The 12,912-nt window shown below is 50.2% G+C and overlaps 1 protein-coding gene across 1 annotated transcript; it reads right to left on the reverse strand.

Moving 5' to 3' along the window:
• Positions 1-5: 5 nt before the first annotated feature.
• Positions 6-10,828, reverse strand: ECI1 (enoyl-CoA delta isomerase 1). Its single transcript, XM_030577820.1, has 7 exons — positions 10,756-10,828; positions 10,554-10,658; positions 7,945-8,072; positions 7,180-7,326; positions 4,058-4,179; positions 3,445-3,623; positions 6-568 (listed from the first exon to the last, which is right to left on the reverse strand). The coding sequence occupies exons 1-7, from the start codon at positions 10,799-10,801 to the stop codon at positions 402-404; spliced, it is 894 nt and encodes a 297-aa protein (XP_030433680.1). The 5' UTR covers positions 10,802-10,828; the 3' UTR covers positions 6-401.
• Between the last annotated feature and the right edge of the window lie 2,084 nt (positions 10,829-12,912).

Below are 12,912 nucleotides of genomic sequence, written 5' to 3' on the forward strand. Positions count from 1 at the left end.
CAATTGGCCTCCTGTCAAGACATTTTATTGGACAATCACATTTTTAACATTCACGCTTTCAGAAGGCAAATATCTGAGCGCCAAGAGGGCCCCAGCCATGCCAGCGTATGATGTTTCACAGTAGGAACGGGCTGACCACTCATTTATTTGTTTGGACATCCAATCAAACATTTCCTGTAGCCCTTCAGGAAAAAGGCATCAGTATTAGGCACCATAAGACAAGGCACCAGCGTGAGAGGGCTAGAAACAGGAGGCTAAGGTGACAGCCAGGTAAATCGGATCAATTACACTGAAAAATATTTCCTTTTAAAAATCTAAAGCTATTGCCGGGTGTTCAGAGGTTGGCATATGGCTCTTCAGTCTTCCAGGCCAGTGACCCCATGTGGGGGCAGGCCGCCTCCTCAGCCTTTCCTCTGCTTTAGCATCTCCATGTACATCTGGAGAGACTTTTGAATGGAGTCTTTTGTGATGAAGCTGACAAAGTTCTGAATGTCAGATTCGCGGTGGGTGAGCAGACGGTCCACAGTCGGCTTCCTCATCATGGACTTGGTGATCTGACGGGCGTGGTCTGTGGAGTAGAGAGAGATATCATGTTGGCTGCGCAGGGTCAGTGTACATTACAGCCAGAGGTCCGCCTCTCAGCAGGACTACAGGGTGTAATTACCTTCCTGCGGAAAAGAATACTGGGTCCTAACACACACTTGATTCTAACAGGGAGTGACAGACCAAGAACCAAGAGCTGGAAGCTGAAGCCAGACAAAGGCAAATTGGAAACAAGGCACACATTTTTAATAGTGAGGGTGATTAACCACCACAGCAACCTCCCAAGGGAAGTGGTGGACACTCCATCTCGTGGCATCCCCGAAGCCAGACTGGATTCCTTTCTGGAAGACGCTTCTGTCAAACACATGGGATGGACTCAGTGAAGGGATAACCTGGTGAACTTCTCTGGCCTGTGCCGTACAGGAGATCAGACTAGAAGATCACAGTGGTCCCTTCTGGCCTTAAAAATCAATGCCCTTTGTCAACACTGTTTGACACAAGTGATACCACCATGAGCAAACGTTAACTGCCCCATCCCCTGGGGCACGTCCTCTGAATCAGCTCCCAGAACAGCACAATAAAGCCAGTTTCCCAGCTGGTGACACTCAGCATTGCTCCATGGACTTCAAGGAATCTGCACCAGTTTACATCAGCTGCAAGAGGACGCGGCCCTGAGTTCCAAACACAGACAATGTCATTATGGGTTAAGGAGGTCCATCCCCACCACACTATGGACACTCTCCATGCATCTCACTTCCAGGACAGCCTGGAAACTCTCCTAAAGCCTATCCCAGACCACAGACATTCTCCATGACATGACCAGCCACATCCCCATCAGGAGAGATCCTTGGGAGCATGGCCAAGGAGCCCTCCAGTGAGGAATCTCTGGCTCAGGCACACGGCAAAGGGAAGAGTAAGCTCTCAAGTGGGGAAGAGACCAACCAAAGTTAGAGAGCACGAAGAGCTTGTCTGCCACCAGTTGCATAAACCAAATCCTGCAGCAGGATCCGAATGGCAGCCCACCACCTCCGTTTCCAAAGCTGTCCAGCCCTCCTCTGCTCTGCCTCATACCTTCCCTCTAAGACCCCACATGCTTTTAAAGCTTTCCTCAGAGCGACTATTCTTCCAGCATTTCCACTCCACTGAATCCTCTCCTACTTGTATGGAGCTCTTGTAAAAATTGATGTGCAGAAGTGAACCTGGCTCTGAAAACCAGAGCAGTCACCAGAGCAGAATTTACTTGCTTGTGCAGTGCTCGATACTCCTAACCAAATGTTTTCCTTTCCCGCACCAGTGTCCGATTTCTATAATGCACATCGATTATGAGACAGTAATTAAATAAGCATTCTCATGAGGGTTTGATCACTCAGTTAAAGTCAGTAAATGCAAGTTAGCTCTGCCAGCAGCATTATACAGAGCAAGCACCATCATTCTAGCATGGTCTGCCTTGCGTTTTACTGGTGCAACACACGAGAGTGCATTAGTGCAACACACATTTCATTTTCCAGATATTTGTGTAAGAGCAAATCTGGGAAAGAAACAGATCAGCTGCCCACACATATACTGGAGGCTCCTCTAGGTGATAACCCACCAGGGCCCCTGTATAGCACATACTCTAGTTAATATAACTGCATTGCAAGAACTGGTACTAGGTCAGGGACCTAGTGTGGGGATTGTGAGATCTGCACTGGAGCCTCCAGGAAGCCAGACAAGAGGGGACTGGTGACTTGCTCCCCTCTAGGATAAGTGGCCAGGGACTGATGGGCATCCTGACACCCTTCCCATCCTCGGAGTGCAGGGCCCAAGAGATGCTTGGGGACCTGCTCCTAAGCCAAGGATATGTGGGAGCATCCTGGGCACCTGCCTGTCAGTCCCAGATTACAAAGATTCTAGAAGGCAAAGGAATCGGGAATGGAATGTGAGAGCCAATGATACATTATATCCAGCTCTTACATGTAGTGGGGAGGGGCTGGGAAGGCCCAGACTTGGTTTGTCTCTCTCAGTTCATTCCCTGAGTGGAAGGCACATGCAGAGCGCATTTCCCATTGGCTGGGCACCTTCTGTTTCTAATGTTCAGATCTGTGTTAAACCCCAGGCAACGGCTTTAAGGCATAGGACAGCACGTGCCCTCACACAGGCTCGTTGCACGCTGAGCTGAAAATCACCACTATTCATACATGAGCCAAGTCACAGAGCGAGCTTCGAATTTCTTCCCCCTCCACACACTGTCCTAGCCAGCAGTGGCTCACTGGCCTCACGGCAGTGGCAGCTGTGTGAAGCTGTGTGTCTGAACCCCACGCTAGCCAGGTGAGATGGCCGGCCTGCCATCCATGGCATCTCAACCCCAATATGCTCATTGCACTGCCTTCATTTCTGATCTCACCAACGACAGCTTTACCACTCATTTCAGTGGGAGCTGGCTCTGGCCATGAACTTGGTAACTTCTCCAAAGACAGCCAAGGGGTTGGGCCCCTTGAGCTCACTAGAGCCAAGCCATGCCAGGCTATTTGGCACTGGATTCTCCCATATGTGCTTACAGCCTGGCCTGTTCTAGTTGTTTCCAGAGGCTGCACTGAACCGTTATAGTCCAATTGCATGGGTCTCTCTATCGTCCCCCTTCCCTCTGGGACTCGCCCGCCCAGGGTTTCTCAGAGGTTTGCTAGTGGATCTGGTCCAATACTCTTCTGCCTCATTTTTAATCAATCCAGGATAAATATTGCTGACATTACCACATGCAGATGAACTGGGCACTGTTAAGCCTCACTCTCCGATTGCGTCTCATTCCCCTCCATCACTCTCACTGTGCTACACCAGGTGACCAGCACGCTCCGGCCGCGGGCTCACTGTGCTTTGACAGGAGCAGAGAATGGCAGCAGCCTCCTGTGGCTGGAAGTCTCTTACCTGGAATAGCTAACCACTGTGACATCACAGCAGCAGCCATGCTCTGTATCTTCTCCTCTGGTACTAACTGATCTACAAGGCCTATTTTATGGGCCTCAGGCGGGGAGTACAAGAGCCCCAGCTCGAGGGAACGCTCTGTAGCTCGGTTTCCAATAGTGTTCACCATTGTATCCTTAAACCTAGGAGAGGAAACTCTAAGGTGAGGGAACGCGTAAAGAGAAGCAGTGAAAAAGAGCTGATGTTAAGTAACCATCCTGTCCTCCCTCCAATCCCTCTTTAGAACTCTCCTCTGCTGGAATGCCTCCAAACCACTCAGCAATGGTCAGGCAAGCATGCTGGCTGCTTTGCAGACTGACTGGTATCATCTATGTTGCCTTGCAGTCCCCCTCTGCAGCCACCCATACTCTCGTCTTATACTTTCATTGTAAGCTCTAAAAGGCAGGGGCTGTCTCTCTCTGTTACATGTATGTACTGCACCCAGCGCAATAGGGCTGGGACTCTATGCGCTACCCCCATAGTCCATGACTGTGGTGCCTCTGAATACACATTTCAGAGCAGCACTGCGCCCGTCCCCCCACATAAATACACTTGTCTGATTACAGTGTAACCTTACCAGAAAGGTGCAACAATACCCAGCTGCGTTTCGTTCAGGCCAATGCTGTATTTTGGGTTCTCCGCCATGATTCTGTAGTCACAGCACATGGCCATCAGACAGCCCCCTGCTGGACTGGACCCCTAGCGCAGGAAGGAAGAGACTGGGTCTAGTTAAATCTCCACAACGTGCTTCCAGTTCTAAAACACTCAGTCTCCTCTCACCATAACATCATCATTCTATCGCACACAGGACGTGCTCAGAACAGCACTGGGGATAAGGCTTTGAAGTCATGTCCCTATAAATCTTCAAAGGAACATGGTCAGAGTAAAAAAAGGCATTAAAACAATTCCTGACCTATATATTTTTTTAATTCTTTCCATTTTAACCCCCGCCCCTCTCCATTTATGTGGTTCACTGTTTGAACTTTCCTAGACTGGGAAATGAACTAGTCAATTTCACCTCTATTCCTTGTCAGTGTTACTCTCAGGTTCTCCAGCTCTAGCAGGTGGCTGCCTTGTTTGGGTTGCAAACGCTGCAGTGGAGTGGGGTTGGGTTTTCTTTTGTTTTTTTAAACCAAAAATATTTTCCCAGGGGGAATTTATATTTAAAAGCTCCAAGGAAACATTTCCATTGGCCTAGGGCTTTGGGAAACCTACACTTGAGACCGTACGTGACCTGATGGTGTCACTTTTTAAAAGTCCTAACTGCCTCTTTTCCTCATACATTCAGCCTCGGCGAGAAAGTCAAAAGAGTTGCTAGTCGCAGAGATACAGCCGGCCAGCAGTTATTTTGCGGAAAAATAAAAGCGAGTGACCAAACAATACACAGACATTGCATGTCTAAATATACAAATTCAGAATGCATTTCTCCCTTGGCCAAGAATCACCAGATAGGCCAGTGTAACCCAAGAAACAATAACCAATTACTGCATAATAACTTATGCCAGTAGATATCTGAACTGCCCTTGCTGTGGGAGTAACAAAAGAGTGCAATCACCTCTTCCTTCCACAACGCCTGTAACATAGGAATGGCTTCTCCCCTCCTGCAGAGAAACCCTAGCAAGGAGCCAGAGGGGCCAGGAAACAAATCAGAGCTCATTTGATGGAGTTTCTAGGCAACCGTCTCCTCTAGTGGGAGGGCTTTGGGGGAGGTGAGGGGATGGAGGGGAGCTGGAAAGGAGGGAAAACCCAGGATCTATGGAACTGTCTGCTAGCTTCTCCCACACCCTGGCAACATGGCTTCTTCGGGTGTGATACCACCCCTTACCATGTCCCTCATTAGATGGGCAGCACTAGCCCAGAGCTAATGCTAATCCAAGCGGCATGACTTCCCAACCAAATTGCCATTTGAAAGTGTAGGCTGTGTCAGGGACAATTGTCATAAACAGATAAGAAAAGTTAATAGCACAGAAGTACTTTATATATCTTTGACTGTAAAGGGTTAACAAGTTCAGTAAGCCTGGCTGTCACCTGACCAGAGGACCAATCAGAGGACAGGATACTTTCAAATCTTGAGGGAGGGAAGTGTTTGTGCTGTGCTGTTAGTTTTGGTTGTTGTTCACTCTGGAGGCTCAGAGGGATCAGACGTGCAACCAGGTTTCTCTCCAATCTCTCCAATACAGGCTCTTGTAAGTTCAGACTAGTGAGTACTAGGTAGATAAAGTGAGTTAGGCTTATGGTTGTTTTCTTTATTTGCAAATGTGTATTGGTTGGAAGAAGTTCAAATGTGTATTTGGCTGAAAGGAGTTCAAATTGGTATTTTGCTGAAAAGATTTTAATTTGTACTTGTACACTTAGGCTGGGAGGGTGTTCCCAGTGTCTAGCTGAAAGACCCTGTACCTATTCCATCTTAAATTTACAAGATCATTTTTACTGTTTTTCTCTCTTTAATTAAAAGTTTCTTGTTTAAGAACCTGATTGTTTTTTTATTCTGGTGTGAGACCCCAGGGGACTGGGTCTGGATTCACCAGGGAATTGGTAGGGAGAAAGGAGGGATGGGGGAGAGAGAGGCTAATTTCTCTCTGTGTCAGGATTACTTTCTCTCTCAGGAAGAGTCTGGGAGGGGGAAAGAGAAGGCGAGAGGAAGGTGAATTTTCCTCTCTGTTTAAGATTCAAGGAGTTTGAATCACAGTGATCTTCCAGGATAACCCAGGGAGGGGAAGTCTGGGAGAGGTAACGGTGGGGGAAAGGGTTTGCTTTCCTTGTGTTAAGATCCAGAGGGTCTGGGTCTTGCGGGGTCCCCGGGCAAGGTTTTGAGGGGACCAGAGTGTACCAGGCACTGGAATTCCTGGGTGGTGGCAGCGCTACAGGTTCCAAGCTGGTAATTAAGCTTAGAGGAATTCATGCTGGTACCCCATCTTTTGGACGCTAAGGTTCAGAGTGGGGAATTGTACCATGACAACAATAAAGCAAGAAGTACCACGAATGGTGCTCCAGCCTCCCCTGTCCCTACAGTCCTTGGACTCATGGACTCCAAGAAAGGAGGATCTCAGGATGGGGGAAAAAATCGTAACACCACGAGTAGCCACTTTTCCATGGTGCCCTCCCCAGCTAGCCATCAAGCCCTCCTGCACACACAGCATCTGGGATAACCCTGTTCTTAGACAGGGCTTCCTGGGGCTGGGTGCACTCTTTGCTATGTCTGTGCAGCAGAAACAAAGAATTCAATCAGAGCCAGCAGCCTACAGGAGATCCTGTTGTGAGTTGTCACTTTAAGAGGCTGCTAAGACGGCTAGCGAGCTGCATGTGCAATCGTGTGAGGCACCGAGGAGCTCAGGCTTCCTGTGCCATGCTGAGCAAGTCCCACTGGAACCAGAGGGAGCGGAAAGTGCTCAGCACTTCCGAGGTGCAACGTATGGCCGTTCACCCACTGCGATACACAAAACCATCTCGGAGTAACTGATTCATTCATGCCTGTATCTGAGAATCAGGAACAGAACCAACCTGCAACTGTAGGGACCCTGCATATTTCTGTGTGGAGGAGCATGTGAAACATACACATGTATATTTTACACACACACACGTGTGTTGGTATATAAAGCCTATTGCCTTTCCTGTCCCTGCCCCCACGGTACCAAGAAACCAAGGCAAGTGACTAACAATTGAGAGCCTTCTATGAAGTCAGGTATAAAGACGACTTGCATTGATAGCTGCTATTGTCACCATGTTGGATTGGTACAGCCTGAGCCACATCTCCTGAACGGCCTTCCAGAACTCTGCATAGTGCTCTGCGCTCTTCCCGTACATCTCCATAATATCCAGGCCAGCGGAGAAGATTTTGGGGGCACCCTAAAATAATGTAAGAAAAACATCAAATGTAGCAACTGACCTTTCAACTTGTTAGCAACATGGTCTGGTAGAACCTAACCTGATCACATGTGTACAAAACTCTGCACACAAATATCTTTAATATTTTGCAAATTTCCTAAGAGTTACATTAACGGATACCTCAAGAGACCGTACCAGCAAGAAAAACAAAGAAACATACGAATAAAGGGGAAATTCATTTCTTTGGAATAATTATTTTTACTTAGCAATGCTTGTGGTTTATTTCTAATTTGATGCCAGAAAATGACAGGTGAGTTTAAAAAAGAAAGAGGACAAAGTATTTCCCTCCCAAATCAGAGCCCATTTGTAGCCCATTTTATTTCTTTCCATTCTTGAAGGCCCCTGCAGCAATGACCTCCCTCAGGCAGAGGTGGCTCAGTATGATAGCCTTCAGAGCCTACCAATGCCATGCTCTGATATCGCCTGAACTGGTTGTTAGAGAGCAATATGGCTAAGCATGAAGCAAAGGAACAAACCAGGGTCTGGCACTCACACATCCTGCATATAGCAACACCTGGTACTACCGGCCAGCCAAGACTGGCCCTGTAAAGAGTATCCTCATTTCAGTGCAATACGTACTGACGTCAGGATGACCCCTCTGCAGCCTCGGTCATTCTCCAGTTTCTCCAGGCTTATTAGAAACTCTGTTAGAAAGTCCAAGCTCAGGCTGTTCACAGGAAGGTTCTCCATCTTCATCACAGCTACCCCTGCACCACAGCAAATAGAAGAATTAGAATCCACTGGAGATGACCGTAGCAATGTCTGCCATGCCGCTAATTAGCACATTCCAGATCTCTGAATGTTCCTGAGACCAGACTGGATCAGGCCTGGATGCTAGCGTAGGAAATTTTCCTCCAGGTCAGATTGGCAGAGATCCTGGGGGGGTTGCACCTTCCTCTGCACAATGGGGCACCGTCACTTACAGGTTTAAACTAGCTGTGAATTCTCTGTAACTTAAAGTATTTAAATGATGATTTAAGGACTGCTGTAACTCAGCTGGAAGTTAGGAGTCTACTACAGGAGTGGCTGGGTGAGGTTCTGTGGCCTGCCTTGTGCAGGAGGTCAAACTAGATGATCACGATGGTCCCTTCTGACTTTAAAGTCTATGGGTAACTGGCCATGCCAGTTTACATAACTAAGTTGCCGGATTTTCTCCACCCGTATCATGCCTGTTAGGGGTATCTGGCATCTCTCTAACTCCTCCCATGCAAAGATCTGTGCACTCCACTAATATCATTTTAGCCTCATAACACTCTGTGAAACATTGTTCCCCATCTGCAGATGAGGAGCGGAGTACAGAAAGATATAAAGCCACAGTCACAGTGTGGCAGAACCCAGTTCTCCTGACTGCCCATCTTGTGGAAGAACCCCTTGAAATGCAGCTCTACGGGAATTACATTAACGAGAAATAGGATGTTTCGAGCTCTGGCAGCTACCATCAAAAGGAGTAAACAGCACGTCCCATTGTTTCTAGCAGGTAAAGCTTGCAATGGCTTTCTCCAAAACACCTACTCAACATTCCTCCTGTACCACTAGAAACTACTCACTGACTTCAGTGCAGTTCTCTTGATTGTGGTCACATTCCTGATAGGCACCCAAGTGGGACTGGCTGTGCTCACATAGAGAAGTGACACGCACTCTGTACTTTAGATATAGATCAGGGATCGACAACATAAACCTCCTGCCCCAACCCTGAGCCCCCTCCATCATTCTAGCTCCTGGCCAGACCCTTCACCCCCAGCCCTGTGCTCAGTGCACTCCCACCGTCAGAGTGCAGAGAGAAGAGAATGGGCCAGAATCAGGGAGAAGGTAGGTACCCACTGTATGTGGGCAGGCCCGGGACCCCAGACCGGCAGCTGGGATCCCGGCTGGCAGGAGCCGGCGGATGGAACCCCGGAGCGGCAGTGGGCTGAGCCGCTCAGCCCATTGTCGGTCTGGGGTCCCGGCCGCAGGCCCCGCTCAGCCTGCAGCCGATCTGGGGTTCTGCTCAGCCCGCTGTCAGCCTAGGTGAACAGAACCCCAGTTCAGCAGTGGGCTGAGTGGGCCGGTGGCGTAAGATCAACATTTTAATTTAATTTAAAATGAAGCTTCTTAAACATTCTGAAAACCTTGTTTACTTTACGAAACAACAATAGTTTAGTTATATAATATATAGACATAGAGAGAGACCTTCTAAAAAACATTAACGTGTATTACCGGCACGTGAAACCTTAAATTAAAGTGAATAAATGAAGACTCGGCACACCACTTCTGAAAGGTTGCTGACCCCTGACATAGATTTGAGGTGTGCTTGTGAAGATCATAATGGCAAACTGTGGCAGGGCTTAAGGCCTATTCCTTCATCCAAATGCGTGTATGTGCAGAAGCCCATAGGCCTAAGTCACTGCAGGAGACAAGTCACATGCATGTTAAAACAATCACAGCAGCTTTTCTGGACCCATTACCAAGTGTCAGCACTTTTTACGGCAGACATTGTGCACAGCACTGTTACAGAGAGCCCAGCGCACTGTACACACAGACAGACAGATCCTAGAGCACCGTTATCCGTAAAACCCCACATCCCAGCGTGCCGTACATGTACACACCCTGATGTGCCATACACACACAGCCCAGTGCACTGTACACACACACACAAGCAGGCTGTGCACGTACAGTACGCTATACATGTACACACACAGCCCAGCACACTATACACACATTGGCAGTGTTACTGAAATATCGGGTCTGCCTAGCTGAGAGCCAATTAACAGCCTGACAGGGATAAGGAAAAATGCTTTATTCTGCAGAAAAAGGAGAGCCTGTACCTTGGTACAAAAGACTCCGTCTTACACAAATTTCACAGACCTTTTATACACATTCAGACAAAGACCCTTGCGTGTTAATACTTGATTGGTAAGTGTAAAGTCTCATGTTTCCCTTATCTAAGTAGAACTAACTGGTTAGGAGCAGGATCTTCCTGCCTTGAGGCAGAGGAAAAGAGAGAGTGAAAAAATGCAAGCTACTGTGTCCATGAACAGTACTTACTCCCCCCCCACCTACTGGCCGCTTGTAATCTATTAAGGGGGGGTCAGCCAGCTTTCACAGCAGGCTGTACACGTACACACACCCCGCCCCCCGAGCACTGTACACCCACACACCAGGCGCTGCACACCCCCCACAACACGGTACACACACAGGCCGCCCCTCACCGGCGCTGCTGTCCAGCTCCACCGCCACCCGGCCGTGCCCGATCGCTCTGCGCGGGGCAGCCCCCGGCTCTCGGCCTCCGGCTCCGCACAGCCCCGGACGCGGCCCTGAAAGACACACACGAGTCAGCCGCGGGGCCCGGCCGGGGGCAGCGCACGCCGGGAACGGCCCGGGCGGCTCCCCACGCGCGGGACCGGGCCGCACCTGAGCGGAGCAGCCGCCGGACCAGGGTCCCCGCCACCGCCGCCATCTTCCGTCTGCCGGCCCGCTGCAGCGCCGCCTACGGCCGGGGCGAGGCGGGACCGGGCCGGGGCTGGGCGAACTGACGCGCCCAGAGACACTGACTGACCCCCAGACACTGACACACCCCCCGCCGGACGCTGACACACACCCAGACACTGACCCCCTCCCCCCCCGCCGGACGCTGACTGACCCCCAGACACTGACACACCCCCCGCCGGACGCTGACACACACCCAGACACTGACCCCCTCTCCCCCCCGCCGGACGCTGACACACACCCAGACACGCACATACACTAAAACCCACCCAGAGACACTGACACACCCAGACACTGAGTGACACCCATAGACACTGGGCGACACCCATAGACACACCCAGAGACACTGACACACCCAGACACTGAGAGACACCCATAGACACTGACTGACACCCATAGACAATGACTGACACCCAGACACACACCCAGAGACACTGACACACCCAGACACTGAGAGACACCCATAGACACTGACTGACACCCACCCAGACACTGAGTGACACCCAGACATACACCCAGAGACACTGACACACCCAGACGCTGAGAGACACCCATAGACACTGACTGACACCCATAGACACTGAGTGACATCCAGACACACACGTAGAGACACTGACACACCCAGACACTGAGAGACACCCATAGACACTGACTGACACCCAGACACACACACAGACACTGACACACCCAGACACTGAGAGACACCCATAGATACTGACTGACACCCATAGACACTGACTGACACCCAGACACACACCCAGAGACTGTGACACACCCAGGGACAGTGACTGACACCTAGACACTGACACCCACAGATACTGTCACCCAGCGATAAACAGAGGCATTGATACATACAGAAGTATTAGCACACATATACTAACACATACAGACACACAGAGACACTGACATACAGACACTGACACACACACACAGAGACACATTCACATGTGCAGACACACTGTTGACACACACACATGCACCAACTCATATACACACCATCTCACACACACTGACGCACTCACATGTGCACAGACACACATGCACTCCATTGACACACAAGTGCAGTCATACAGTCACTCCATTGACACACAAGTGCACAGTTACATACAGACACTCCATTGACACACATGCACCTGCACAGACACACTCACATCTGCACAGACTCTCTCACACTCACAGTGACACACACACTCACAGACACATACACATATTCCATTGACACACACTCATATGTGCACAGACACCATAGGCACACACGAGTGCACAGGCTCACACATCCACAGACACCCACACTGACACACACACTCCATTGACACACACACAGAGCCATATGGAGCAGGGTGTGGGTGGGTGGCCTGGCTGCAGGGCGCAGTGTGTCCCCTACCTGTGTGTGGAGCCCCACCTGCTCCACCCTCTACCAGCTGGCAGCAGCGCAGGGATAGGGCAAGTGGCCATGTGGGCGAACCAGCAGGCACTGGTGTCCAGGCTTAAACGTCTGTTAGTCTATAAGGTGCCACAGGATTCTTTGCTGCTTTTACAGGCTTAGTGAGTGAGATGGTGGGAGCCTCTCTGAGTGGGGTGGTCAGGCAATGGGGGAGGAGGGAAGTTGAGGGAGCTGGGCCCATCAGGTAAGCGGAGCAGCCAAGCACCTCTTGGCTGGGCCACCTGACTCAGAGCCTGGCTCGGAGGGGTGACAGGGCCAAGCCCCGGCTCCCTGCCCTGGGAAGGGGGAGAGATCCACAAGGAGGCATTCGCTGGCGGCATCCCAGGCCTGCACCACCCACCCTGTCACCATAACAGGGAGTGACACTGCCCCCCACCTCGAGTGTGAGGCTGTAGTTACCCCCTCAATATCACCCAAATACACCAGCCAGCACCCCCCAATACTCCCTCCCAATGCACACACACCCCTCATGCACCCCCAATACTCCATCCCAGTGCACACACACCCCTCTAGCAACCCCAAATACCTTCCTCCCACTACATACACACCCTTGCCCGCACCCCCTCAAATACACCTCCAACACCCCGCAACTCTACCTTACCAGCAGTGTCCTCTTTTGGGGAACCTGAATTATAGTA

This window comes from Gopherus evgoodei, chromosome 10, assembly GCF_007399415.2.
Source record: "Gopherus evgoodei ecotype Sinaloan lineage chromosome 10, rGopEvg1_v1.p, whole genome shotgun sequence".
In the NCBI taxonomy this organism is placed as follows: Eukaryota; Metazoa; Chordata; order Testudines; family Testudinidae; genus Gopherus; species Gopherus evgoodei.

What these genes read in the sequence shown, in the direction of transcription:
- ECI1 (XM_030577820.1), bottom strand. Translation starts at nt 10,801, where the DNA reads ATGGCGGCGGTGGCGGGGACCCTGGTCCGGCGGCTGCTCCGCTCAG. An exon ending in GGTATTGTTGCACCTTTCTG is followed by an intron (nt 3,624 to 4,057) that starts GTAAGGTTACAC and finishes TTCCTCTCCTAG; the next exon opens with GTTTAAGGATACAATGGTGA. An exon ending in ACAGTGGTTAGCTATTCCAG is followed by an intron (nt 569 to 3,444) that starts GTAAGAGACTTC and finishes TCTACTCCACAG; the next exon opens with ACCACGCCCGTCAGATCACC.